Source organism: Pichia kudriavzevii, chromosome 3, assembly GCF_003054445.1.
Source record: "Pichia kudriavzevii chromosome 3, complete sequence".
In the NCBI taxonomy this organism is placed as follows: domain Eukaryota; kingdom Fungi; phylum Ascomycota; class Pichiomycetes; order Pichiales; family Pichiaceae; genus Pichia; species Pichia kudriavzevii.
Window position 1 is genome coordinate 1,452,984 of NC_042508.1, and position 26,545 is coordinate 1,479,528.

The following is a 26,545-nucleotide window of genomic DNA, read 5'->3' on the forward strand; positions in this document are numbered from 1 at the left end:
ATATACATATATATATATATATATATATATATGTGAGTGTATTTGAATTGCATCTTCCCGCTGCACAAAACACTTCTTATGCGATGTTATTATTATGTAGCACATTACTACTGTCTATATCTTCTTATACCCACACATTGATTCTTGAATCAGCACCACCACTGACCAAATAACAACGCAGGTTATCATCAGTTGCCTCTTCACCTCTCGGAGAAGCAATACTTATGCAATTAACAAAACTTTCGTGGCCCTGAAGAACCTTTACGGGTTCAACCACACCGTGACCTGTCGATAATGTCTCCAAATCCCAAAATTTAATTGTCTGATCGTCGGAACAACTAATAATATATTTACCATTATAATGGACTTGAAGGTCTCTGACCCAGGATTTGTGGCCTCTGATCTCTTTGATACATTCACCGTATGGGTTCATTGGATTTGCAACTGGATGGCCCTTCAATGCATTGAACTCAGGTAATGGCAATTTCCAAATTTTAATTAGTTTGTCCCGTCCACAACTTATAGCATACTTGAACTTAAGCTTTTCATATTCGGTATCATCTGATCGTGAAGTACCTAGATTATCAAGGTACTGGTTACATACATCTGGTAAGAATTTCACATCCTCAACAACTTGTTCATGTCCAAGACATAACCCCACACCGGTCTGTGATGGCCAGTGAGTCAGTCTTACACTTGTATCCGAAGACCCTGATAACACATAATCGCCAACAACATCGATTGCCCGAACCCAATCCGAGTGTCCCGAGATACTGTGCAACGCCCATCCTGTTAACAGATCCCACACTTTTATTGTATTATCTCGAGAGGAGGAAAATATAACGTTTGGATTGGAGCTAGGTATTACTACCGATGAAACAATATGTTCATGACCAGTCAGGATCTTTGTTGGAGTTGTGACGTTGTTTATATCAGATAAATCCCAGATCTTTATAGTCTGATCCGAGGAACATGAGGCCAGTAATGACGATTTTGGTTGAAAGAAAAGTCTATTGATAGATTTGGAATGAGCATTCTTGACTAGTCCTACAGGCTCACTGAAATCAAGCATATTCCAAAAGACCATCATTCCATCTTGGCTTGCTGTGACCAAATATGGATTGTATGGATGTATTGCAACGGCTGTTATAGGTGAAGTATGGAACAACAATGATGTCTTTAAAACAGATGGAATCCAATTGAACTTGAAGGATATCACACTAGATTGGTTGGTTTGGGGTGTGTTGCGCAACATTTCCACCTGTTGTTCCAATTCTTGATTTCGGTCCTCCAATGCCTTGTTCCTTGTTTCTAGCTCTAATAGGTTTCGTTGTAACCTCAAAACAGTGGACCATTTCTTCTGTAGATAGTTATCCGGTATATCGATGGACATGAGATCACCATAAGCCTTGTTGCTCTTGCTATGTAGATTAACAGATCTCTCATAGTTTTCCAGTGCTTTCTCCACTGCCTCGTAAACTTCGGGCAAATCTGTCAATATGGGGTGCAGGTACTGTAGAACAGAGGCATTTAGTTCGGAGAGTTGTCTCGACGAAAGGATCGTGCCGTTCTGCGAGAAGAGGCCGCTAGGCAATGTTCGCAGAACGGGGACATTGCTCTCTGAATATATCCGACGAGGATCAGACATGCTTACAAATCAACTGCTGTAATTGTAACCAATGGAAAGGAGGGTTATGATGGGAGAGGGTAAACAAAACAACAAAACCAAAAAGTTAAACTTTAAAACTCGAAATTGGAAAAGAGACCTAAAACAGGAACCAGTGCTGGAACTGGATCTTGATATACATCTTAAAGAGAAAAGAAACAAAATAAAACAAAACAAAACAAAACAAAACAAAACAAAACAAAACAAAACAAAGTAAAACACGCCCTCAAGGGGAAATAGTGTTGATTTCTTCATGTGTTTGTGTGTGTAAGTTTATGTCCGTTTATCTTTTTAGTAAAATTCATGTTGAATTAATGAGGGGAGGAGAACAACCAACAGAAAAAGAAAAAAAAAAAAAAAAGATTTTTTAATTTTCGCATTTTTTCTTTTTTTGGAAATTTTCGTATTTCGCATTTCGCATTTTATTTTATTTTTTCTCGTCGACAAGAAACTGGAAAAAGAACATGAAACATACAGTTAAGCATCAGAAGATTTGGATATTCCAAACCTGTTTGTTTGGAACCCACGTGGCCACAGTAACGACAGCATGGGTAAAGGAGCACTCAAGTACGGGGGCAAGTCTGGTCTTCTTCCAAAACCAAAGGAGATTTTCAAGAAGCCATACAAGCATCAAGTTTACAAGAAACCAGCTGATTCCGGATATGCAGAAGGGATTCTACATCCAAAAAACATTTCCAGAGATTATATAATTCCCAAAGTTGTCACACCCGAACAATTGTTGAGGAAAAGTGCTGCTGAGCCTGTGAAGAAATACACTGAGGAGGAGATTGCCAAGATGCCTGAGGCACAACAATTCAAAATCAGAAATGCCGAAATGAGAAGAAAGTATCTCAAGGAATCCTACGAAACGGAGATCCAACGGTTAGAGAGAGTGGAAAAATACAAACAACAGCTGCAGGAAGAGCAAGAGAAAATTGCTGCGGAGGCTGCACAGCATAAAGAATCACAAGCTGAGATTTTCACCACACCTACTATCGAAAGCTACCTTGAAGGACCATTGGTTAGAGAGAGAACCGAGGAGGAAAAGGAGGCATTAAAGTTGAAGAGAGAGTCAAACCGTTTACAGACAGAGCTGAATGCCAAGACCGCAAGGGCTGCCAGCTTATTTGAGCTGTATAATGCATCATCTCAATTTGCTATAACTGAGGATAAGCTAGAGAAGATGGTTGAAGATGCATTCAATAGTGAATCCGACAAACATTGGAACAACATTGCTGCAAAAACATCTCGTAGAATAAGTGGAATGAAGACCGACGTTGGTTTTGATCGGGCCATTGTGGATGTTGTCCTGGATAACGTCAATAGGGGACCTGGTTTTGATGCTGTTCAAGATTACTTGGATGGCTTTACCGATGATATCAAGGATCTAGCGGACCAGATCAAGGAGGAGAGAGACCAGAAGGATCTACAGCAGTACAACGAAAATATTGAGAAGTTGAATGAAATCGACCGTAAACAAGTTTGAAGAAATAAGAGATGAAGAGCTTGGTTGTTCCTCTTGTACGTTTTTTTCGTATTTATACAACATGTAAATAATTAATAAATTTTGATACATCATATATATGTCTAAGTTATTCCATAACCTTTTACTCGAAGAAGGCTAAGAAGAAGAAGGCAAGAAGAAGAAGAAGAAGAAGAAGAAGAAGAAGAAAAGGGAGGTATGTACAAGTTAAACTATACAGCTGAATATAATTCTAAGGAAGTTATTCTACAATATAGACAACAGAATCTATTTCAAGAGCTTATCGAATGCAGGAATTAGTGATTGAGCCAAGGCAAAAGAGAAGACAAGCTTAGGACCAGTGGTCAACAACTTAGGAGTCAAACCTTTGAAGAAGGCAGTTGGCCCCTCGTTTGCAATCATGTTCTTAATGATGGTGAAGCCAGATTCGTTAGTACCAAAGTTTTTGTTTTGGATTCTTGTCTTGATGACATCCAAAGGTGCAGAGACAATCAAGGAAGCGGAAGCACCACAAATGGAGGCAATAAAGTTTTGGTACCAAGAAGCAGTGGAGTAGTCAGTCAAGCCGAAAATGTATTCCTTAGCAAACGCAGAACCACCAAACAAGGCGAAGGAGCCCGGTGCGTTTCTTGCGGCAGTCCAGCCGGCACCATTGTAAAGGGAGAATCCTTCGTCCTTGATGATCTTGAAGAAACCTCTACCTTTGAAAGCCTCAGGGTTAGTCTGTCTCTTGATTTTCAAGACATCCAATGGCAAAAGAACAACTTCACCAATACCAATCAGCGAGCCCGCAGATGCAGAAAGTAACGCCTTACCTGTCTTTGGACCAAACAAGTCATCGTAGGTTTGCTTGACGTTGGAAGTCAAGAATTCATTTGCAAAAGGTTGACCACCGTACTTGTAGATTCTCTGTAGAATCTTGTAACAAGCAGCATATCCTAAACCGGGGAAAAGGGAGAGGAATCTCTTCCCTGCTGGCGCCGACGCCTTATCCTTGAAGATGACCTCGTTCAACTTAGACAAGTTGTTGACCTTGGTAGTGTTGGACATCAATCTCTTGGAGATGGTATCAACTGGATGGAAAACACCAATTTCACAAACACCTGCAACGGCAGGACCAAGGATTCTAGCTAGACCAGATTGTTTTTTGTCCACAGTTGACATTATTGTTTGTGCTTCCTCTTGAGTTCCGAAAGTAGTTGTCAGTGGAAAAATATCAGAGATTTCTTCTTCTTCACAATAGACAACAAAACCTTGTAATGACTCCAATACAAGCAAGTAATTTTATCGATCGCTCTCGCACTAGTTGTTTTTCGAGGAATTCTGGAGACATTTTTTGTTTTTTTTTGTTTTTATTTTGTTTTTTATTTTGTTTTTTATTTTTTTATTTTTCAAACTCTCTACTGAAAAATTAGAATGACCATATTGTAAAAATCATCTTTACAGATTATTGTTCAGAAGATCAAAAAAAAAAAAAAATCTCTCGCGTTGTTTTCTCGTGTTTTCGAAAAAGGAAATTACTGGACGGGGGAGGGGGGAGGCGGGTGAGGAAGTTTATAAATCTCCATGTTACCTGTAAGCGCGCTCGCGCCTGCTTGTTTGGGAATTTGTTTTTCTCGGCTTCTCTTTACTATTTTCAGTGATTTCGATTAATACGAGAAACGGAAAAGGAAAAAGAGAAAAAAGAGAAAAAAGAGAACAAAAAAAAAGATAAAAATAAAATGCCAATAAAAATGGAAACAGAAACAAATTAGGGAATTTTCAGTCTTTGCATGTTTTTCTTAGATTTCCCTCTTGGGACACGTTTTTTTTTGTCTCTGTAGGGAAAAAAAAACACCAAAATCACTAAAGCTATTTTTGATTTAGATGGATCCCCTTTTCTCTGGTTTCCCTTTGCATTTTCAAGTTCCTTTTGCTGTCAACCACTACATCGACAGCGGCAATATCCCATCTCTCAGAATCCACCCCCATTCTGTCTTTTGGAAGGAATGGTCTTCGGTGATTTCAGCTCCATCTGCAGCAAGGCGCCGCTTCCCCTCTGTACACTAGTTAAACCTCTTAAAGGCACTCAAAATGTGGACACCATCTACCATGGCATTCTTCCAAAATGTTATGCACGTACAGTCGATCTTGCAAACACACTGATATTTGAAATAGGAACGGCATTTATAAACCTCGGCAATCTTGTCATTCTACTCATGATTATCTATTTGGTGAGACTACGATATACCTCTGTGGCTCGAAAGGAAATGATCTTCTTCTTCTGGTCCCTTATATCCCATACTGTCATCACCCTCATCATAGACACTGGTGTTTCACCACCGGGCTCAAGAACGTACGCTTACTTTGTCGCTTATGAAGTTGGTAATACGGCCGTTGTTTGTTGGTCCTTGCTCTTTGCTGGACTCTCAAGCTTTAATTTCTGGGATGATGGTTCTTTCCAAACGATCTTCTCTCTGTACATCTCTTCGGCATTTGTCTTCATTGTCAATTACCTAGTTGCCATATTCACATTCAAAGGATGGGGCGGCGGCCTTCAAAATGATAATACCATCGCACTCTATGTGTTTTATTTTGTCCTTAACGCCATAATGCTCGGCTTGTGGCTAGTATCACAACTAATAATTTGCTGCTTTACATTGGTGTGGAATTGGTGGGCACTTGGTGCTCTGTTCTTAACTTGTTTCTTCTTCGCCGCATCTCAGGTTCTCTTGTACGGATTCAGTGAACAGATTTGTCTGCGTTTGAACCATTATGTCGATGGATCTCTCTTTAGTACATTGTCCACAATGTTCTGCTTTATGATGATCTACAAGTTTTGGGACATCATCACTTTTGACGATGATGAATATTACAGATTCACAGCCTTTGTCCCTGCCGTTGCAAACAAACAAGAAGCTAGCGCCCTACTAAAGAACTAAAGCATCTTGTATAGTTTACTGCATATACTAAAATCGCACTTTTCTGTTTGCCTGCTTTCCTTTGATCTTTGATCAGGAAAATCACCAAAAAGCAAAGAAAAAATAAAAGGGAACAGTTTTGGTGTAACAAAAATAATAGAAGCAACGCAAACAACACTTTATTTCTCCTCCACATAATATACACATACTTATATACCTATATTTTTTCAAATTCATCCATTGGTTCGTCCAACAACCCTCCTTTCTTCTCCTCTCCACGCCTCAAATATTCTTCACCAAAAAAGACAGCAATGGATTTCTCCATCAGTTTATATAACCATCCAACAATGATCCAAAGCCCTCCTAATATCGTCACCAATCGAATGACAAACTGGAAGAATGACAACCGCCTCTCGATGGTGGACATCTTGATAGGATCAAAGTCGTACTTGAAAAACAAGCCGGGTGCATACTTCTTGTCTGTTTTAGTCATCTGTACAGAATACTGAGTCGTGTCTATTTCATGGCCCAATTTACCGAATATTGTAGGTATGATTTTGAGATAATAGAGATAGGTGCGCTGCTTCTCCTCAGTGATCTGTGCAGTTTGATCAAGAGTATTGTCAATATATGGATAAAAGGTACCAAAGGAAAACTCGTTGATAAAATGTGTAAAATTCAACGCATCTTCTGGTGTAATGTGACCGCCGAAGTACCCCATCCCTTCTGCTGTAATATGGAAATCTCCTTGAACCCTGTTGATTGGTATCACACCATAGATCCTACAAGTAGGAAGATCCAAGCGGGCCCTGACACCTTTACTTGCAAAGTCAGCCTCTAAGGAGTTCGATAGAACAACATCGAGATCTGGCGTAACAGTGTTTTTCTCCCGAAGACCTAGTGTCCAAAAATAATCAGGTACTTCTACACCTTCGAAATTCAAAATCTCTTCTGCCATATTTCTGTCTTCTGTGATATCACGCACATTAGCATCCAAATATTTACATGGCATTTTGACTAATATGTCGACATTGAGATTCAAGGTACTCCTGATTTTATCATCAACAGAAAATTGATGATCAATATACCCATCGATATATCCACCCACCTGCACCCATATCATGAACACCATAAACGCATATGTTAGAATTGTTGAATATGACCCTCTGTATGAAGCCACTCTGTCACTGGGCGGTGTTTTTGCTAATCGATAATAAATTGTGACGCTTTAGTTAGTATTTCGTTCCTTCTGTTTAGCCAGTGTAATTCTCTTTGAAACATACGAAACGCATCGAAAACACGAATGGCTTTACGTGTATTCTCCATTGCGGGGATCATGCTTGAATATATGTTCCTCCGTGTACTTGCTTAGTCTCTGCCTTTCCAACCTTTGAAAAAAAACCTACCAAAGTCTAACTGTAATTCTTACGTGTCTACTGTCTCTTGAATTTTGGTGCCAGCGCCAAAGTGAATCTGAAAGGAGAAAAAAACTAGGAAAAGAAGGAGCATGTCGCTCAATATTTCAAGGATTAGTTTTAACGTAACTACTTAATTAATACAAGGTGGTTCTATAATACACTGTAAATTATAACTTGAACCTCAGGCTAAACTTTCGTTCAACATGGTTTCAATGGGGTGGTTGGGATGGCAGCCCCTCTAAGTTGTCTGAAGATGGACCATTCGAAGGGGATTGGACTGTACTGATTTGTGGTGTAATGCTGCCATTGGTTCCCACGCCGTTGATTCCTTGCTTTTGGGCAATCAGTTCACTTCCTGGAATATAGTTAGGGTTTGATTTGTTATGAACTGTGTAGTATAGGGGGCAGGTTTTATTAGTACGGATATGTCCCAATGATCCGCATGTCGCACATCTTCTACTTGTGGACTTACCTTTACCAATACCTTTACCACTTATACGCCCCTCACTGTCAATGTTTGCAGCTGTTATACCTGTTTGCTTCTTCTTCTTCTTTTCGGCTTGTTTTTCCAATTTAGCAAGCTCTTGTTCCAACCGTTTCTTGACCTTCATGTTCTCCTCTTCGTCGTTGGTAATTAGCACCGCATTACTATCAGCATTTGCACTCATTTCCACCAACTGCTCTTGTTTCTTTTTGACATACAGCTCCACAACTTTGGGGTCTTTTATAACCTGAACTTTCCTTTCCTTGATACCATATGCATTCTTTACCATTCTAGTGATTCGTAAGTACCTTGGCTTCTCGTTCACCTCTTCATCAACAGCCCGATTAGCTTTTTTGAGATAGTATTGGTCACTTAGCTCATTAATCTCAGCCACCCTCGGTTTATCTGTGTTACGCTGTCTGGATAGACTGGCTGCTTGTTTGTACCAAACTTTGTTGATTTGCTCATCGTATAACTTCTGCTGGATTGCGACGTTATAAGTGTGGGGCGCAGATGATGTATTTCCCGAAGGAGTCCCTGGCTTCGACTCATTTCGACCTTCAACATTCTTGATGAAACCTCCCTTCATTGATATCTTCAAGAAAGACATTGCACGCCCACTCTTAGATGGATCGCCCTCCCCGTGTATTTGCAACATTGCCTTTCCTTGAGTCGCCTGTATGAAATTCCTAGTCGTGTTCCAAGGCGCCAGTTGCTGACTCAAAGATTCTTCTGTGTTATTTTCTTTTCCGTCTTTATCCTTCTTATTTGCATTTTCATCTGAAGAGTCTAAACGCTCCCTTCTGAACAGATCAAGATCTTCAAACTTTTGCTGACCCCACATCATAGTGGATAGCACACAGACATCCTCAGGAGTCATCATTCTACGAATTGCTTCATAATCTGGCGGTTTATTGTTAGATTTCAAAGTCCAGAAACCTTGGTCTGGTCCGCTTCTTTGATATTCCATAAATTCTTTCAATCTTTGACGGATTTGCATGTCTGTTTGTTTGGGGAAATGATCAGAGATATCCTTGACTGTGATTCTAGTATTTTCATTGGCATTTAATGCACGATATGCAATCATCCGGAGTCTATTTTTCATGAGAGTAGTTGCCCGCCTGGAATGCGGGCCTGGGATTTCTATAGCTGGTAACGTTTGTCCTACCGTAAGTAGGTAATTTATAGGACGCAAATAGTACCGTTGTCCTATATTGCCACCTGTAGACCGGATGAGTAAAAAATCGGTAGAATAAGGTTCATGGTGGAAAATAGGGGCTCTGCTCATCTTATTGTAAAATGTGGGGACAGTTGTGCCTCTCTCGACCATGCCAAAGTTCCAAAATGGAGAGCGGTCGTTTACTCCCAGAATATGTGTTTCCCCAACAATAGACTTTGGTCTGTTGTTGTCGTCGTCGTTCATTTTTCTGTAATAGTTTATTATCTTTGTGCTCATACCAAACTTGTTCATCATCAAAGGATACTCTTCACTATACTCACTCAAGAAAATAGGTGCTGAATCTCCCAGCGTCAAATCTGTAGAGTTTCTGAAAATCTCAGAGACATCTTTACCTCTATCTTTCTTCTTCTTTCTAGTCTTGAGTTTAGAAAACACAATAGTTTGGTTAGTTTTGACTGTAAACTTTGGTCTGTGATACAATCTGTTTTCTTTCTCCGTAGGACTAACCTTATAAAAGGGAAATTGTAGCCTCAACGCTGGTGGCGCATGTTCTATACTCAACGTTCCAATAGTAGCCCTGACTCTGGTTTGGTAATTGGCCTTTAGCGGTTCGTAATCCTTATCGTTAGAGATATTGAACTTAAGTTCAAGGAGTTTAGGATTAGATGGAATCGTCGCATCACTGTTTTTGATATGTATTGGAATTGGATATTTATTTTCTTTTTCCATAAACACCAAATGTGGATCATTCATATCCAGTTTCAAATTGATTGAGTCAAGATTAAGGTTCCCCTCAAATATCATATTTTCATCATCGTCATCCCAGACGTCCAAATCATTGATATCCATCTTCAACCGCTTCGGTGGGGGTAATATTTCCAGATCTTCAGAAGCATCAAAGATATTGTCATCATTCCAATCTGCTGTTGATATAATCATATCTGGATCATACTTTATAGGTATTATCTCTTTATGTGTCACAGCTTCTTCTCCAATGCTCGACTGCTCCAATTGCTCCTCTGGGTTTATTTGAACTATAGTAACATCCGGTTTGGTATGTGCTTTTCTGAGGCGCTTCTGATACTCTCTATACTTTTTGACAGGCATTTTGAACTCCATGCTCTGATCAACACTAACATCAAATTTGTTACATGTTGGCAAAAGAGGCTTTTCCACCGGTGGAGGTTGTTGGTAACTAAAGTCCAACGGAACTATGGGGAACAAGGTTTGTAGTTTCATGTGTCTACCCTTCTCAAAAGTGGGGAAAAAGATTTTCAGCTGTACTTCCTTTATTGCCTGCTCTTTCCTTTGTTTTTCTAGTTCCTTCTGTTTCTTTTCAGCTTCGGAGATCAAGTGTCCCTCCCCATCTATCGCTTTGTTGTTGGTGTTATCATGCCCATATTCCTCGCCATTCTGTTCGTCTTCATCGGATAGCTCAATATCCGAATCTCCTATTTGCTTGGCGGAATCTATTACGGAGTTCGACGCAAAATCAAGGTCCTGTAACCCCACGTGGCCAGGAATACTCTGTCCAAACAAAGCTTCAGAAATTGTCTCAGGGTCCCCGTTCCCTTCAACACCTTCCAACGCTTCCTGTTCTAATTCTTTCATAAAATCATCCTCCTCCTCTAATCCAGCCTCCTCGTCCTTCTCGCCAAAAAGATCCTCATTGTCGCTGCTCACTCCTTTAGTGGGCTCCTCCTCGTCGGCCAACTCTTCCTCGTCACTGAAATCAACAGCATTATCTGCATGCTCAGTTTTACCATCAAATAGATTGTCGAAAGACGCAATTTGCCCACTGAGAACAGATTCAAACTCGTTATCTTGTTCGGTGAAAGAGCTTGTTGTCCCTTCTGCATCAAACATGGTGCAGCTCAAAGTGTAATAACTGAAGTACTATGTATACATTAGATAAACTTGAATAATTCGTCAAATCATGTCTTCAATTCAGTTCTCGACTGCATGAATTTGCCAGGGGGGGAGGAAAGAAATAAAATCCCCCCATCCGCACCTTACAGTAGCATGGAAACATTCTTTGACCTCGCTGCTTGGCGGGAACTTTTTCTTGACTGCAAAATACCATTATGTGTGAGGAATTACTATTTCACCTTACAAAGAAAATTATGAAAATTACAAAAGAATACTAAACATTGTCTTTTTTTTTTTTTTCCAGACTAGAATGGTTGGTTGTTGCTCTTAATTTGCGTCTCTGGTGCGGGAGAGTAAATGCCAGAAATCGAACAATATAAATAACGTAAACATATCAATCAATGTCCAAAAACTAAAAACACCTTTTAGAGATAATTACAATTGCATGGTGTATATTTATAGAATGTCTTTTTTGGCATCTAAAACTACAACCCCATTAATGCAAACCGCAAAGGCCACTCAGAGAAAAATATCTACAGTAGCACCGGCTGGACTCGATAGATTCATGAAACAGCATGAAAATGTTATTCCAGTTGATGCTTCATGGTATATGCCGAACGTTCCAATGAACGCTTACACTGAATATATGAAAAGTCGGATTGAAAATGCTGTTTTCTTTGACATTGAAGCTGTCAAGGACAACAGTTCCAAATATCCGCATATGCTTCCAACAAAAGAAGTGTTTGAACAGGAGGTGAGAAGTCTTGGAATCAAAAATGATTCGGATATTCTCTTCTATGATCAACAAGGAGTGTTCAGTCTCTGCCGTGCTGCGTGGATGTTTGAGATCTTTGGTCATGACCCTACAAAGTTACACATTCTCAACACGTACCCTGCATATGCGAAAAACCATGCTGATCCAAATTTGGTGATGGTGGTTCACAACCTCAAAACTATTATGGACAGAAACATTGCAACCTCAAAGTCACCCCACCCGGAATCCGAGTATGTTGCAACATTCGATCCGTCCAAAGTTATCACGTATGAGCAACTCTTGAAACTGGTGCAAGAAGATAAGATCGGTACCGAATATACTTTGGTCGATGCTAGATCAACGTTGAGGTTTACAGGGGAGGCACCCGAACCTAGAAAAGGCCTGTCCTCGGGCCATATTAAGAATGCAATCAACCTTCCTTTCACTGAGCTGCTCACCCCAGAAAAGGCTCTCCTCTCTTCTATGTCCATAACCAATATTCTAAAGGAAAGAGGTATTGACGAGAGTAAACCAATCATTGTCATGTGTGGTACTGGTGTCACTGCATGTGTAGTCAGAGCTGCCATGCAACTTGTGGGTTTTGATTCTAGCAAGATCGCTGTTTATGATGGCTCGTGGACAGAATGGGCAATGCGGGCACCTGAGCCTTTGATTGTGAAGGACGTTTAGTCTGGTACCGTAGAGATATTTTCCGTCCGATGGTTTAGAACTTGAATTCAAACTCTGTAAATGATTGATTTTCCAAGATAGACTTAAGCTTTGAAATTTCTGCCGCCCATTTCTCGTAACCGGGTTTGTAACTATGTGCTTGTATATAATACTCTATCTTTCCCAGAATCCTAATGAACCGCAACATATCGTCAGTTGATATTAGCTTTAACATGAAATCATAAAATAGCTCAAGATCGGCGTCATTTATGGGTAATTGGTTTTCAATTGTAATAGATATCCACAAATAGATCTTTTCATATATAAGCGTTTCCTCCGATACTGGTATCCCTTGAAATATTAATTCTTTTTGCTTTTCTTCTGATATTTTATCCGGTGATATCAATAATGTATTTGTTTCTTTTCTAGGAAACTTTCTTTTAGGAGAGACCAAATAGGCAATATCATTTTTTGACTGATTGCCTTTCTTCCTTCTTGGAGAAGATATCAGATTACGCCTTCTTAGTTCGCCCTTGATTTCATCCTGAAGATCATGTGGTAGCTCTTCAAAAATATCCCAATCAATATCTTCTGCTTTAATATCAGGAAGAGGTGATGGTCTTGCATTCTGTGGAGACGTCGATGCTCTCTTAGGAGAGTCTGGCAAACCCATAGCGAGCTTTTTAGAAGACGTTACAGGTGGTTTTAGCCTTGAATCGGCAATGTGCTGATTTACTGAATCAAATGTTTTGTTGTCCTTAAGCTTAAAATCAAGCTTCATTTGATTACTGACACTGCGATTCCCAGGATCATATTTTACCAATTTGCTCATAGATACCCCTACCCCTCTCAAATCCAGAGGATTGATATTCATAAACCTCCACATATATTTAAGCTCACTCCCCAATTTGCCGGAATCCCTCGTTGCAACTCCTAGTCTGGAAGATCTTGATTGAAAGGTGCAAAGGCCCATTCCTAGATATTTAGCCGGCTCGACAGGAGCATCTGGATGGCGTATGGCTAATTTAAGAGAAACCGTAGATCCAGCCATATCAATATCCACTAACCGGCGGCTCAACTCGGCTGCTAGTCTTTGCAAAAAGTTTTCGACCTGGTCGTTTGTTTCAAATCGAATCCCCCAATTAACATCAATGTTGACGGTCTTTCTCATATATTTTTCAGGTTCGGACAACACATCAATAGATGTTTCATCTTTTCCTCTTGAGAATTTGTATAACTTCTCTCCCATTTTTGCACCAAACAAAGATACCAACTTGGACTGTTCAACCATTCTCAAGTCTGCTAGTGTTATATGTGGTTTTTTGATCAAGGTTTCCAATTTTCGACGTAACTGTGTCCCAAACCCTGGCAAATTCATGACATCAACTTTATCCAAAAATTCGGTAAGTGAGTCGTCGTCACCTTGGTAATATACCCCGTTAGGCTTAGCTTCTCGTAATGCAAGTTTTGCAATTAGAACGTTCCTGCCCGCTCCACAACTCACCGAGCATTTTGTTATTTGATCTAACTCCTCTTTGATGTGCAAAATGATCTCTTCCACTTCCTTGTCTTTAGATAGTGTGGATATATCAACCAATGCTTCATCTATACTCACGGGCAAAATAGAGTCGACATTGAAACTTAACAACTTTTGGTAAAACAACTGAGATATTCTTTCATATTCCTCAAAATAATAAGGCATGCAAATTAACTCAGGACACAACGATCTAGCTTTTGAAATCCACATTCCATTTCTAACCCCAAACTTTCTGGCAACGTAGTTGCAGGATGCTATATCAGCAGAATTACCACCATGAGTCACACAGCATGGAACTTTAGTAATGTCTAAGGGAGGTTTCTGCATTTGTGCCGATACAGTGGCAAAGAAGCAATCAAAGTCGACATGTAGAATCACTTTGGGGTTCTTATTAGGTTTGATATTCCGAGACTTCAATACAGATATAGCCTTATCTATGAAACCCGAACGTAATTCTGACTTCCAAGTACTCAAATGGTGTAAACGAGACTTTGAGAAAAAAATAGGAAGGAAATTAGGGTCCCGGGCTGTAACTCCAGCACGTTGCAGCTCTTGAGACAAATGATCGTCGCTTTCCATAAATACATCTTTCTGTTCTACTCCGACATCTAAAGCATCATTTTGGTTGATTGATGACCTCTCCCTTATTATGTCCTTTTGTTTGTTGAAGATGATCAAAGTCTGACCATGCTCTCTTAATTGTTCAAGCCTGTAATCTGCCCAATTCAATAGTGTTTTACTCTCGATACTATCCATGATCCATTTAGGAGTAACAACTTTACAATTTCCAAACTGAATCCTTTTTCTTGGGGGTAAGGATTCAGCAACTATATGTGTAGCAGCAGATTTATTGCTTAGAAAATGAACATACGTCCCACCATACAAAACAATGTATTTCCTCAACTGTAGAATGTCTGGATCTGTCCTACCGTTCACGTGTATTCTGCAATTTGAAAATATCGGCGGATACCTACTAGGATCCCCTCTTTTTAAGATTTTGGATAAAGCTTCACCTTGTTCCTGCTGCTTGATATTTTTCATTTTGAAGTAACTTGAGTGGTCGTCAAATGCATATTTGTCGGCATCTTCCAGATCTTTTTCCATCTTATCCATCCCATCGCTATCCAACGGTTCAATATCTTCTAGCACTGTTTCTTGTGCAAATAAAACTGGTGAAGAAACCAAAGTAGGGACCTCTTTAGCTCCTTCTGGGTTTGAGGAAACGTCAACGTTTCTCTCGGAAGCCTGATCAATAACGTTTGTGTCATTAACTGTCGTGTTGGATTGTGCATGACTTTGCGATATTTTGTTTATGAAACTGATCAACTCCGAATCATTCAAAGAGCCCCAATCTTGAGTTGAAGTTGTAACTGTTATATGGTTGGAGGTGGTTTTCGTCTGAAATTTGGCTTCTTCATCTGTATCGTTGTCGGTATCTTTGTCTGTATCTCTCTCCGTAGATTGTTCTACGGCGCCAACTGGCCCAAATACCCTTATAAGAGATGATTCGTTGACACTATCCCATAATTCTGAGTTCTGTTTTCTGTCATAGGACATAATTCATCATTGCCAAGTAGTGAAAAGCTATTCTTTGACCGGCTTATCGGTTAATGGATATTGAATTAATGAAAATTATTTTTTTCCTCCTCGATGAGAAAAAAATTAATTACTTAACACTGATTAGTAAAGGTAAATAACGTACACAGAAAACATAAAATAAAATACAGGCACAATTCGAATCTAGTAACAAGAACAAGATGAACATAAAATTAATTTGCAAGCTTGGTTATTAAAATCTAAGTCGGAAGTTCGGATCATAAGTAACGCCTTGGTTCATCTCCAGAACGAGTTGCATTCCTATTGCCAAACGGATTTTGCCTATCATATGAATCCGAAGTGGAGGATCCATTATAAGAGATCTCGTCGTCGTTTTCAAATGGATTGACTCTATCCGTTCTATAGTTGCCGAGACCACTGTCCTTGCTGAAATTTGGATTGTATGGTTCAAGATGTGATTTACTATCCAAATTATTTTTGTATTGTTCGGTGGTCAGCATTGTTTTTTCATTGTTACCATATGAAGATCTGTCTTGACCTGCCATTGCGGTTGCACCCAAAGCCGCCAATTCAACGTCGTCATCTTGATTTTTAGTTTCAAAAGTCATAAATGCCGTACGATCATCCTTAACAGTTTGATAACGGACATCTGGATTCTTATGTAATAATGCAATTGTACATGTAACAATTGTGAAAATCAATAGAATCAAAGCAAAAACTGCATTCATTACGAAATAAACCACTGCAGCAACAGAGGAAACAACTGGTTTTTGTTTGAAAACATTAGAATAAAACAAAAAGAAAACGGAATTCACCAAATTGATAACGGCGATGAATATGTTGAAGATATTTGTACGTTTATCCATGTATGGACGGAAGACTATAATTATAGCCGTATGTATGATTTCAATGGCGAAAATGATAACAGCACATACTTTACCTTGATTTTGCAAAACAGCAATCAATAAAGCCCTGATGAATAGGTATGCAAAATTTATGATGACCCAATAATATCTCTTTGCTAGGTATTGTGTGTACAAGAATCCGTATTTGAAGTAGAACTTGTCATTACCGAAAAGAAGGTAAGCAGGATTCTTGAACTGGGAAATCGACTTTAGTCCCTCCAAGAAAATCCGTATAGTAGCAAATCCCATAAGAATCATTATACAGCCAAAAATAATAATGGCAAAGGCTAAGCAACCACTGGAGTTATTCTGCGTGAATTCCCAACAACAGAGCAAAACAATAGTCGAAAAAGTAATATCAAAGTACCTGTAAATTGAACCTTTTATAACTAAATACCAATTAGCCCTAAAGTTGGCAAATCTGTGCTCTTTTAATGTTCCCGAACGAATTAGAATCTCACAAAAGCCTTTGAAAATTGAAATAAGAAAAATCAAGACAAACCCAATGAAGAGAAAGAATATGATACCAGTCATAAACAAGTTTGAGATCTCAATGTTGGCCAAATAAGAAACTCTTTGTACACCTCTCAAGACCAACGTTTTCGAAGTTAAATTGTATTCATCAGTGTAGTAGAGACTTGGGTCGTCTAAGGTATCATCGGTTGAAGAAGCAGCAGTAATTGCCCTTTTGAAAAACTTTAATTTCTTTTGAACAGAGATAGAAATGATGTCTTTATTTGTTAAAACAGAAGACACGGTACCACCTGTGGATTGGACATACCAGTAAATGATATCTTGCATAAAGCTAGTTTTGATAATACCCAAGGACCACATAAAATTTTGTGCCCATGATGCGGCAATTGGCGGCACCCTTGCAACACCCATCATCGCCATGATTGCCAAGTTTTGAAAGTAAATAAACAAGGAGGCGGCATTTGAGGCAATATGGGCAGCCGTAGTAGAATGGCCCATGATGGAAACAAAGGACGAAACAATTAGCCCAAACCCAGAGATACAAGCAATTGGCCAGCCGGCATATCTTGTTTGGACCGTTTTACCATTTGTCACTTCGGCTTTAATACATGCCAAAGGAGTCTCCATTGAGGTATCGTCGGCGTCATAAATTTTGACCAACACATAAGCATCTAAATCTGGAATCGAATAAGCAACGCTTGGGATCTGATCTGTCAAATCGGTTCCAACGCTGTAGGAACCTTCTATATTGATGTGACCAGAAGTTATGGGACATAATGTTTTGACATTCAAGGAACAAAGTTTTAAACTACCTGTATAAACAGACAATCCATACACCACTAGTTCATATTGGGCCTTCAAGTTACCTGTGAGGGATGATGAACCATCGACTGTGAAGACTGCAGTTGAATTATGAGGATAATAGTAAACGTCGAAAAGCGTTGATGTGAATTGCGAATTTTCCATACATGTCAACAAGGTGTTGGATCTTAAAAATTTGTAAGCTGACGCCAGGTGGAATTGCCAGAACAACACAAGAGGGAATAGTAGATTATAGAGGTTCATTTGAGGGGAATCTTTGAAATGCTTCTAGCCACTGGAATTAGACTTTTGTTGTTATTGCAATCAAATAAGTAATTAAACAAGAGTTTGTGAAGTATTGAGAAATTTTGAATTTTGATTCCAATCAATGGGGTCTAGTGCAGGTAAAAAAAAAAAGAAGTATGACAGGTGAATCAGTCAATAGAGTCAGATGAGCCAAAAATAGGATGGAAAGAGGCTTAAACACAGAGAGATGGATGGAGGTAGTGATAGTAAAAGAAAAAATGGACTTTGACAAGATACGCAAAGCGGTAATAGGAACATTAGATACGGGCAGAAATCACCATGGTACGTGTTTGCTTGCTAAAGCGCGTGGGGCTGGTACGAAGTTGCTATTTTTGTCTATTCTAATTTTGTTTTGTTTTTCTTATTGTCTTGCAGCAACCGAAAAAGTTGAAATTACCAGAAAAATCAAAAATGTTAAAAAAAAAGGAAAAAAGAAATAATATTTAAAAAAAAATTAATCAAAAAAAAAAACCAAAAAAATACAAAAAAAATAAAATGAAAACATAAATTGAAAAAAAAAAAAAAATAGAAAGAGGGGAAATCCGAAAAGGGTAACAGAACCAGACAATACAAAAACCAGGGAAAGTTGAAATTCACTTTTCCTATTTCCCTCTCCGGCTGCGTTCATTCCCTTTTCGGTGTCCATTCTTTTCACTAACTGCGTCACCCGACAATTTGCCCGGCGGAGGTCTCCTTATCCCAAACTTGAGTGGCTCAGCATTTTTCTTTAATCTATACCCCCTTCTTTCTTCGTTACCCCAAACTGCTCGGCTCTAAGGGTGCGGCTCGTCGGAAAAAGCGGGAAACAGGCCGTATCCACTCCACATAGGTTACAGAGAGAGTGAGATGTGCCCCACCTCCTCTGCAGGCTCAGCCTTTGGGAATCGATTAGATTTCTCTAATTGTGGAGGTTGTAAATTGTATATAAAGACCCTGGTGCTCAACCTCCTTTAGATGGACCCTGTATTTATCATTTGGACACGGTTTTTACGAATATTTCATTAGACAAAACTGAAATTCAACTAAAACAACTTACAACCATGGCTCAAAAGCATTTAGAAAATGAGCATCTTATGAATATCGAACATATGGAGGTTCCCTCGGGATTTCTCGAAAGACATCCTTCCAAGCCTTACTTGACTTCGCTTGATCAGTACAAGAAGATGTACAAAGAATCAATCGAGCAACCAGGTCAGTTTTTCGCCAAAATGGCAAGGGAAAACTTGTCTTGGTTTAAGGATTTTACTGTTGCCAAAGTGCCTGAAGCTCCTCATTTACAGGATAACAATGGTGAGCCATCTGCTTGGTTTGTTGATGGGGAAATCAATGCATGTTATAACTGTGTCGATAGATGGGCAATTGAATCTCCAAATAAACCGGCCATTATTTATGAGGCTGATGAACCAAATGAGGGTAGAGTCATTACTTATGGTGAATTGTTGAAGGATGTTTGTAAATTTGCCCAAGTTTTGAAGAATTTGGGCGTCAAGAAGGGCGATACTGTTGCAGTTTATTTGCCAATGATTCCCGAAGCAATTGTTGCATTGATGGCAATCATTAGAATTGGTGCTATCCATTCTGTTATATTTGCAGGATTTTCTTCAACTTCTTTAAGAGACAGAGTCTTGGATGCAAATTCAAAGATTGTCATTACTGCAGATGAATCCAAAAGAGGTGGTAAAATCATTGAAACCAAAAAGATTGTTGATGATGCCATTACTCAATGTCCTGATGTTAGCAATGTTGTTGTATTCAGGAGAACTGGTAATTCCCATATTCCTTGGAACTCTGAAAGAGATGTTTGGTGGCATGAAGAGGTTTCCAAATATGGTCCTTATTGTCCAGCAGAACCAATGAATTCAGAAGATCCACTATTTTTGTTGTATACTTCAGGATCAACTGGTAAACCAAAGGGTATTTTACATACCACTGCCGGATATTTATTAGGTGCCTTATTGACAACCAAGTATGTTTTCGATGTTCATCCAGAAGATATCATTTTCACTGCCGGTGATGTTGGATGGATCACTGGGCATTCTTATGTTGTTTATGGACCTCTATTGAATGGAGCAACAACTGTTGTCTTTGAGGGAACACCAGCTTATCCAAATTTCTCTAGATATTGGGAAATTGTCGATAAATATGGTGTCAATCAATTTTATGTTGCACCAACTGCTCTTAGATTATTAAAGAGAGCTGGAGAAAAGTATATTGAGAATTACAAATTGAATACCTTGAGAGTCTTGGGATCTGTTGGTGAACCAATTGCAAAGGATGTTTGGGAATGGTATAATGAATTTATCGGTCGTGGTAAGGCTCATATCTGTGATACTTATTGGCAAACTGAATCTGGTTCCCATTTGATTGCCCCATTGGCTGGTATAACACCAACAAAAGCTGGTTCTGCTTCTTTACCATTTTTCGGCATTGAACCTGCAATTGTTGATCCTGTCACTGGTGAAGAGTTGAAGGGTAACAATGTTGAAGGTGTCTTGTGTGTCAAGACTGCATGGCCTTCAATGACTAGATCCATTTGGAACGATTATGGCAGATATTTAGAAACCTATTTAAAACCATACCATGGACATTATTTCTCTGGTGATGGTGCTGCAAGAGATAAGGATGGTTTCTATTGGATTCTAGGTAGAGTTGATGATGTTGTCAATGTCTCTGGTCACAGACTATCAACTGCGGAAATTGAAGCTGCACTGATTGAACACCCACTTGTTTCTGAAAATGCAGTTGTTGGGTTCCCGGATGAATTGACTGGTTCTGCAGTTGCCTCATTTGTCTCGTTAAAGAAGGACGTTGAAGATAGAGAAGCAATAAAGAAAGAGTTGATTTTGACTGTTCGTAAAGAGATTGGACCATTTGCTGCACCTAAAGTTATCTTACTCGTCAATGATTTACCAAAAACCAGATCGGGTAAGATTATGAGGAGAATCTTGAGAAAAGTTTTAGCTGGTGAAGAGGACCAATTGGGTGACATCTCTACATTGTCAAATCCAGACGTTGTTGCCCATATTATCGATGTTGTTATGCAACACAGAAAGTAAGGAGAGAAAATTATAGTTCTCTTTACCCTTGGCTTTCTCACACTCTTTTGACGTCTGTCTATTTGTTACGTTATTAAGTTGCTACGTTGTCCTTCCCCTCCCCATCTCTCCTTATTTTTTTTTCCTTTTGATGTGCCGGTTTCTATTCATTTCAACCCATCTGTAATTTCAAACACCTAGATGAACAGTTTGACTCTGCAACTTTTGTTATTGGTTACCACCCTTCCCCCCTCCTCCTATTTTTCTTCTTCTTATTTGGTTTTTAATTGTTATATAATTTACGTCTATACTCAACCTGTTGATGAATACGCTATTCTAGTCTATGCATGTCATTTGCAATTCCTCTACTATAAACCCCCCCTTCCCCCATATAAGACACCCACATGGCCCAAAGATCGACGCGTCGACTTCCGTGGGTTCTCTGGAATTGAAATTTGCTAAAAGATAAACTAATTGTTATTGCGTAATTGAATCTAAAAAAAAGGGAAAGAGAAAAAAAAAAAAAACATAATTCTCTCGTGTTTCCTAAATCTCGGATTTGCGTTGCTATTTTTGTCGTGGTTGCAACTTGTGATTGCGCGCGATCAATGGCAGCAGGAAAACCCAGAGTGTGGAAAATGTTTCTGTTATTGTTTTGTATAGAGTGTGCACAACCTGACAATGGCAAATATTAAACGGACATACTGTTTTCCCTCCTTGAGTGCAATATCACACATCGTGTAAACAGACTCTCTCTTTACTCGTTGTGTAGACTCGGTTCTAGTAACGATTCTTGGTATAGTACCTCCTCTAGCTAGTCTATACCTTTGTCCCCTTTTACCCTTTCTCAGCTATTCCAGTGTTTAAACTCATTACGTCAGCTAGTATACCCGCTTATTATCTCGCAAAATAAGGAGAGAGAAAAAAAAAAAGAGCAAAATCACTGCCAGTAGTCAAAAATAAAAAATAAAAAAAAACTAAAACAAGCTTCAGTTTCTCTGAGAATACAGAAATAAAAAGAAGTGGAAACAAATACCACCTTGTATCAAGCATCTCTACATCGCTGACCAAGCAACAACTGAACCATGATGTTTCGACAAGTAAGTGCAGCCGTCACCTTGGTTCTTCTTGCAACCCAGGCGTATGCTGAAAGGAAACTATACTCAAATTCCCTCGTGAACTGTATGAAAAACAACACCGACATTATCCCTGATTATTTCAATGTTGTCTTCGATGCTGAAGCAAGATCGATCAACTACGATATCTCCTTGACAGCCACGTTGAATGGTAAGCTTAAAGCCGCAGCCACGGTTTATGCGTTTGGGTTCGACGTGATCCACGAGACCATTGATCTTTGTAAGTTGAACATGAAACAGTTTTGTCCAATAACTCCGTCTCATATTGAGGTTCAATCTGTTCAATACATCGACAAGTCATACGTGGACAAAATTCCAGGTATTGCTTACACTTTCCCAGACTTGGACGCTGTGGCTAGGTTGATTATTCTCAACCAAGAAAACGAAATCTTGGGCTGTTTGCAAGCCTCCTTCAATAATGGTAAAACAGTCGCCCATGAAGGTGTCAAATGGGCAACGGCTGTTATTGCAGGCTTGGGGTTGCTTGTGTCGGCCTTGCTTTCTATCTTTGGTAACTCGGCCTCGGCGTCAAGAATGTCTGCTGTTGCAATGTCTCTCTTCACATACTTTCAATCCGTTGTTGTCATTGGAATGGTTGCAGTTGAAGACACTCCCCCAATTGCTAGTGCTTGGTGTGAAAACTTGGCATGGTCGATGGGATTGATTCGTACCGAGTTTATGCAAAAGATTTTCAGATGGTATGTTCAAGCAACCGGCGGTACTCCCACTCAATATTTAACCTCTTCAACCAAGGAAATCTTGACTCAACGTTCATTAGACGATGCCGTTGTTCCATTTGCAAAACCTTCATCATTCTTATCATCAACTTTGGATTTCTTGTTTCCTGCCCTTAAATCCGTTAATACAAACGAATTGGTTGCTAGAAATAGTAAAGACCAAGATCCTCGGTATTTCATTCCAATCACTCACATTTCTTCCAATGATTATTTGACCATTTTAAGAGGTATCAAACGTATTGGTTACGATTCGGATATTGAGCCTACTTCGGTGGTTTGTACCGGATTTACCTTCTTCTTTTTGTGTCTGTATGTGTTGATTGCCGTTTACCTCTTCTACAGATTCATGAATGAACGTTTAACGAGAACAGATAGGAGAAACTGGTTGAACAAAAATTTAGAAACCAGGACTAATTATATACCCGTCTTCAAAGGTATGCTGTTGAGATACATATTCATTGGTTTCCCCCAATTAACTATCTTGTCATTGTGGGAGTTCACACGTAACGATTCAGGTGCTGTTGTTACTGTTGCCGTTTTCTTTTTAATTCTAGCATTATCATCCATGGCTGTTTCTTGCTACCAGGTCTTGCGTTTTGGTAAACAATCCATAGTTGAACATGGTAATCCTGCTGCTATTTTATATGGTTCTTCTGATGTTTTGAGTAGATACGGATTCTTATACACTGTTTTAAATGCTTCCAAATATTGGTTCTGTGCGGTTACTCTAATTCATATTTTTATTAAGGCAATTTTCGTTGGTTTGGCTCAATCCTCTGGGAAAACTCAAGCTATGGCAATTTGGATTTTTGATATGATTTATCTTGGTTTGTTATGCCATTTCCTTCCTTACATGGATAGATTCACCAATGTTTTGTTTGTCTTTATCCAATTGATCAATACGATAAATGCATTCCTCTTCACTTTCTTTTCCGGTATTTATAATCAAGAGTTTAGAGTCTCATCAGTTATGGGACTAATTTTTTTCATCATGAATGCTGCTGTCTCTCTCTTGTTGTTGCTGATCATTCTAGGCTTGGCATTATTCACAATATTTTCCAAAAACCCAGATGCAAAATTCTCTCCTACTAAAGATGATAGAACATCTTTCCAAAAGAAACACCAATCTATTGTTCCAAATTTTGATGACTCCAATGAATTATTAGCTTTGGGTGCAGTCGCTAAAGAGCACGGTGAAAACTGGGAAAATGATCTGTATAAATTACAAGAGAACCTGAAACATAATTCTGGTGATGAATTCACAACATCCCACCATCAAGATACTTCCTCCGATGAAGCAGTTGGTGGTTTTGCGGGTTTCTTGAGTAGAGCCAAATCGTTAACAAGAGGTAAGTCTTTGCTAAAGAAGAAAACCAATGAGCCATCTTTGGAAGACCATCCACTACCACCAGCTCCTGTTTCAGACGATAGTAATGTGGATCTTCATCACAATCAAAATAGCTCGGGAGAGCTACACAGTGATCCATTCCAAAGCCACACCGAAAATCCATTTGTATCAGATGAAGTGTTTGAGCATAAAAGAATTGGTTCCCGACTAAGTGCGATGACTAATGGCACAGGTGGTGGTTTGAGTGTCTTTGGTGAACGTATAAACCCTGCAGATTATGAATCTTCCATCGATGAGTATCCTAAGACTTCGAGATTATCACAATCTAATGCTACTCATCCAAACCGATTCAGAGATTCAATGCATGAGGAAGAAGAATCTAATGATATCGATGATATGAATGAGGAAGATGAAGAGGATGAAGATGATGATTCTTACCTTGATACCAGTGGTGCACACAGAAGGATCTAAATGAAGCCGTGAAACTCACGTTTTTTTTTTAGACTCCCTTATATGAAGTACCTTTCTTTGATTCAAAGCCAATACATTTGGTGCAACTATTCCCTTTTGTATCTACTTTGTAACTTGTACAATATTTTCCGAAAATAAGATTTGTTTTACCTGAAGTACACATATATATGACCAAGTATATATATTTACACGTACTTGTTTTTATATATGAGGGTACTTTTTTTTTTTTTTTTTCGTATGTTTTCATCTTAACTAATTTCTAAGGATACCACGTATAATACAGGTCTTCTATTAAAGCAGAATTAACAAAAGAGTTTCTACTGGCTAGCTATGAATCTATCTCTACATGACCCACAGTTTATTACAGCCGATTTTCCCACGACCTTAACAATGACGTTATCGTACGGACATTCGACGGCTCTTGAAATTTCACCTTGTGGACATTACATAGCATCGGGATTACTTGACGGAACATTATTGATTGTTGACACATGGTCGAATAACATTACGTGTCTACTAAGAAAACACACAATGCCGATAATTGGCGTAAAATGGATATACAGTGAAGATGCTGTAGGCAACGTTGTAGTGGGGATAGTTACATGGTCGAGAGACTGGAAAGTGTGTATATTAGGATTACATGATAAGAAATTCATTGATGTATGGGAAAACACCTTCACAGGTGGAATATGGAATGTCGATATTGTGCATACTGGAATATTTGTGAATGGCAAATGGGAAGGATGGGAGCTTGTGGTATGTAGAGTCAACAACGGTGTTTGCTTTGTAAAGAATGGAGATATTTTGGAATGTGGTAGAAATGGAACTGAAGATGATAGTCATGGGTCGCCTATATGTTGTGTTAGCTTTTACGGCTGTAAATATGTGGTCTGTGGAACTGGTAGAGGGTGGGTTGAAATTGTTGATGCAGTAAGTAGGAAAGTTGTGAGAAGTGAAAAGCTTTGTAACGGAAATGTCAAGGGCATCCAAATTGTGGAAGAGATGACTTTTGACAGTGATACGGCCGATAAATATGCCCACAATAATGTGCCTGTGAGTCGGCTAATAATCAATGCAAGTGATCGTATATTACGACAATACGATATAAGCGACTGGTACAATATGCCAATAGAAGATTGGAAATTCGAAATTGAACAAAAATACCAAGATGTGGTCAATCGGATACAATGGAATACTGTTAAATTCTCACCATCTGGGGAGTACGTTTGTGCAAGCACGCAAGGCGGATCTGGTGCTGCGCATGATGTTTATATCTGGGAAACTAGCATGGGATCATTAGTTCAAATTCTAGAGGGCTCACATGAAGAATTGATTGATGTTGATTGGGGGACAAGATCTGTCAATGGCAATGTATGTTGTATTGCAGCGAATGGTATGGATAGTGGAACCGTATATATGTGGGGGGTTAGACCGTCACAGAAATGGAGTGCCTTGGCACCAGATTTTGAGGAGATTGAACAAAACATTGAATATGTTGAGCATGAGGATGAATTTGATATCAATGTCGTGGAGGAACATGTTGAGAATGTAGAAAATGACGATGACTTCAATGTTGATGTGGTAGGGCTAGACGATCGTGATGCACGAGGATTCAAATTTATTAAAGGATGTATAATAGATACTGTACTTTGAGAGTTTATAATTACATTTCAATCTATTTGGTTGCATTCTACACAAAATTAAGTTTATAAAGAAAGAAGTAGAGTACAAACAAAGAAAATGCTAAAAAAGTTGGTATACACATAATGTTCTTCTTTATTAGACTCTATCGTTATATATGTTGTTGTTCTTATA

General features: G+C 39.1%; 12 protein-coding genes across 12 annotated transcripts; 6 read left to right on the top strand and 6 right to left on the bottom strand.

Annotated features, from left to right (window-relative positions):
* Positions 1 to 124: 124 nt before the first annotated feature.
* C5L36_0C06700 (uncharacterized protein) lies at positions 125 to 1,648 on the bottom strand (the record flags this gene model as incomplete). Its single annotated transcript, XM_029466367.1, has 1 exon — positions 125 to 1,648. One exon carries the CDS (start codon positions 1,646 to 1,648, stop codon positions 125 to 127), a length of 1,524 nt encoding a protein of 507 aa, XP_029322227.1.
* Positions 1,649 to 2,213: 565 nt separating this feature from the next.
* C5L36_0C06710 (uncharacterized protein) lies at positions 2,214 to 3,152 on the top strand (the record flags this gene model as incomplete). Its single annotated transcript, XM_029466368.1, has 1 exon — positions 2,214 to 3,152. The coding sequence occupies one exon, from the start codon at positions 2,214 to 2,216 to the stop codon at positions 3,150 to 3,152; it is 939 nt and encodes a 312-aa protein (XP_029322228.1).
* A 264-nt stretch (positions 3,153 to 3,416) lies between these two features.
* Positions 3,417 to 4,313, bottom strand: C5L36_0C06720 (uncharacterized protein; the record flags this gene model as incomplete). Its single annotated transcript, XM_029466369.1, has 1 exon — positions 3,417 to 4,313. One exon carries the CDS (start codon positions 4,311 to 4,313, stop codon positions 3,417 to 3,419), a length of 897 nt encoding a protein of 298 aa, XP_029322229.1.
* An 824-nt stretch (positions 4,314 to 5,137) lies between these two features.
* Positions 5,138 to 6,070, top strand: C5L36_0C06730 (uncharacterized protein; the record flags this gene model as incomplete). Its single annotated transcript, XM_029466370.1, has 1 exon — positions 5,138 to 6,070. The coding sequence occupies one exon, from the start codon at positions 5,138 to 5,140 to the stop codon at positions 6,068 to 6,070; it is 933 nt and encodes a 310-aa protein (XP_029322230.1).
* Positions 6,071 to 6,266: 196 nt separating this feature from the next.
* Positions 6,267 to 7,387, bottom strand: C5L36_0C06740 (uncharacterized protein; the record flags this gene model as incomplete). The annotated part of the gene is made up of 2 exons (XM_029466371.1): positions 6,267 to 7,252; positions 7,333 to 7,387. The coding sequence occupies 2 exons, from the start codon at positions 7,385 to 7,387 to the stop codon at positions 6,267 to 6,269; spliced, it is 1,041 nt and encodes a 346-aa protein (XP_029322231.1).
* A 289-nt stretch (positions 7,388 to 7,676) lies between these two features.
* On the bottom strand, positions 7,677 to 10,997 carry C5L36_0C06750 (uncharacterized protein; the record flags this gene model as incomplete). The annotated part of the gene is made up of 1 exon (XM_029466372.1): positions 7,677 to 10,997. One exon carries the CDS (start codon positions 10,995 to 10,997, stop codon positions 7,677 to 7,679), a length of 3,321 nt encoding a protein of 1,106 aa, XP_029322232.1.
* Positions 10,998 to 11,445: 448 nt separating this feature from the next.
* C5L36_0C06760 (uncharacterized protein) lies at positions 11,446 to 12,444 on the top strand (the record flags this gene model as incomplete). The annotated part of the gene is made up of 1 exon (XM_029466373.1): positions 11,446 to 12,444. The coding sequence occupies one exon, from the start codon at positions 11,446 to 11,448 to the stop codon at positions 12,442 to 12,444; it is 999 nt and encodes a 332-aa protein (XP_029322233.1).
* Positions 12,445 to 12,478: 34 nt separating this feature from the next.
* On the bottom strand, positions 12,479 to 15,517 carry C5L36_0C06770 (uncharacterized protein; the record flags this gene model as incomplete). The annotated part of the gene is made up of 1 exon (XM_029466374.1): positions 12,479 to 15,517. The coding sequence occupies one exon, from the start codon at positions 15,515 to 15,517 to the stop codon at positions 12,479 to 12,481; it is 3,039 nt and encodes a 1,012-aa protein (XP_029322234.1).
* A 257-nt stretch (positions 15,518 to 15,774) lies between these two features.
* C5L36_0C06780 (uncharacterized protein) lies at positions 15,775 to 17,961 on the bottom strand (the record flags this gene model as incomplete). Its single annotated transcript, XM_029466375.1, has 1 exon — positions 15,775 to 17,961. One exon carries the CDS (start codon positions 17,959 to 17,961, stop codon positions 15,775 to 15,777), a length of 2,187 nt encoding a protein of 728 aa, XP_029322235.1.
* A 1,082-nt stretch (positions 17,962 to 19,043) lies between these two features.
* C5L36_0C06790 (uncharacterized protein) lies at positions 19,044 to 21,059 on the top strand (the record flags this gene model as incomplete). Its single annotated transcript, XM_029466376.1, has 1 exon — positions 19,044 to 21,059. One exon carries the CDS (start codon positions 19,044 to 19,046, stop codon positions 21,057 to 21,059), a length of 2,016 nt encoding a protein of 671 aa, XP_029322236.1.
* Positions 21,060 to 22,123: 1,064 nt separating this feature from the next.
* Positions 22,124 to 24,730, top strand: C5L36_0C06800 (uncharacterized protein; the record flags this gene model as incomplete). The annotated part of the gene is made up of 1 exon (XM_029466377.1): positions 22,124 to 24,730. One exon carries the CDS (start codon positions 22,124 to 22,126, stop codon positions 24,728 to 24,730), a length of 2,607 nt encoding a protein of 868 aa, XP_029322237.1.
* Positions 24,731 to 25,060: 330 nt separating this feature from the next.
* C5L36_0C06810 (uncharacterized protein) lies at positions 25,061 to 26,383 on the top strand (the record flags this gene model as incomplete). The annotated part of the gene is made up of 1 exon (XM_029466378.1): positions 25,061 to 26,383. The coding sequence occupies one exon, from the start codon at positions 25,061 to 25,063 to the stop codon at positions 26,381 to 26,383; it is 1,323 nt and encodes a 440-aa protein (XP_029322238.1).
* Between the last annotated feature and the right edge of the window lie 162 nt (positions 26,384 to 26,545).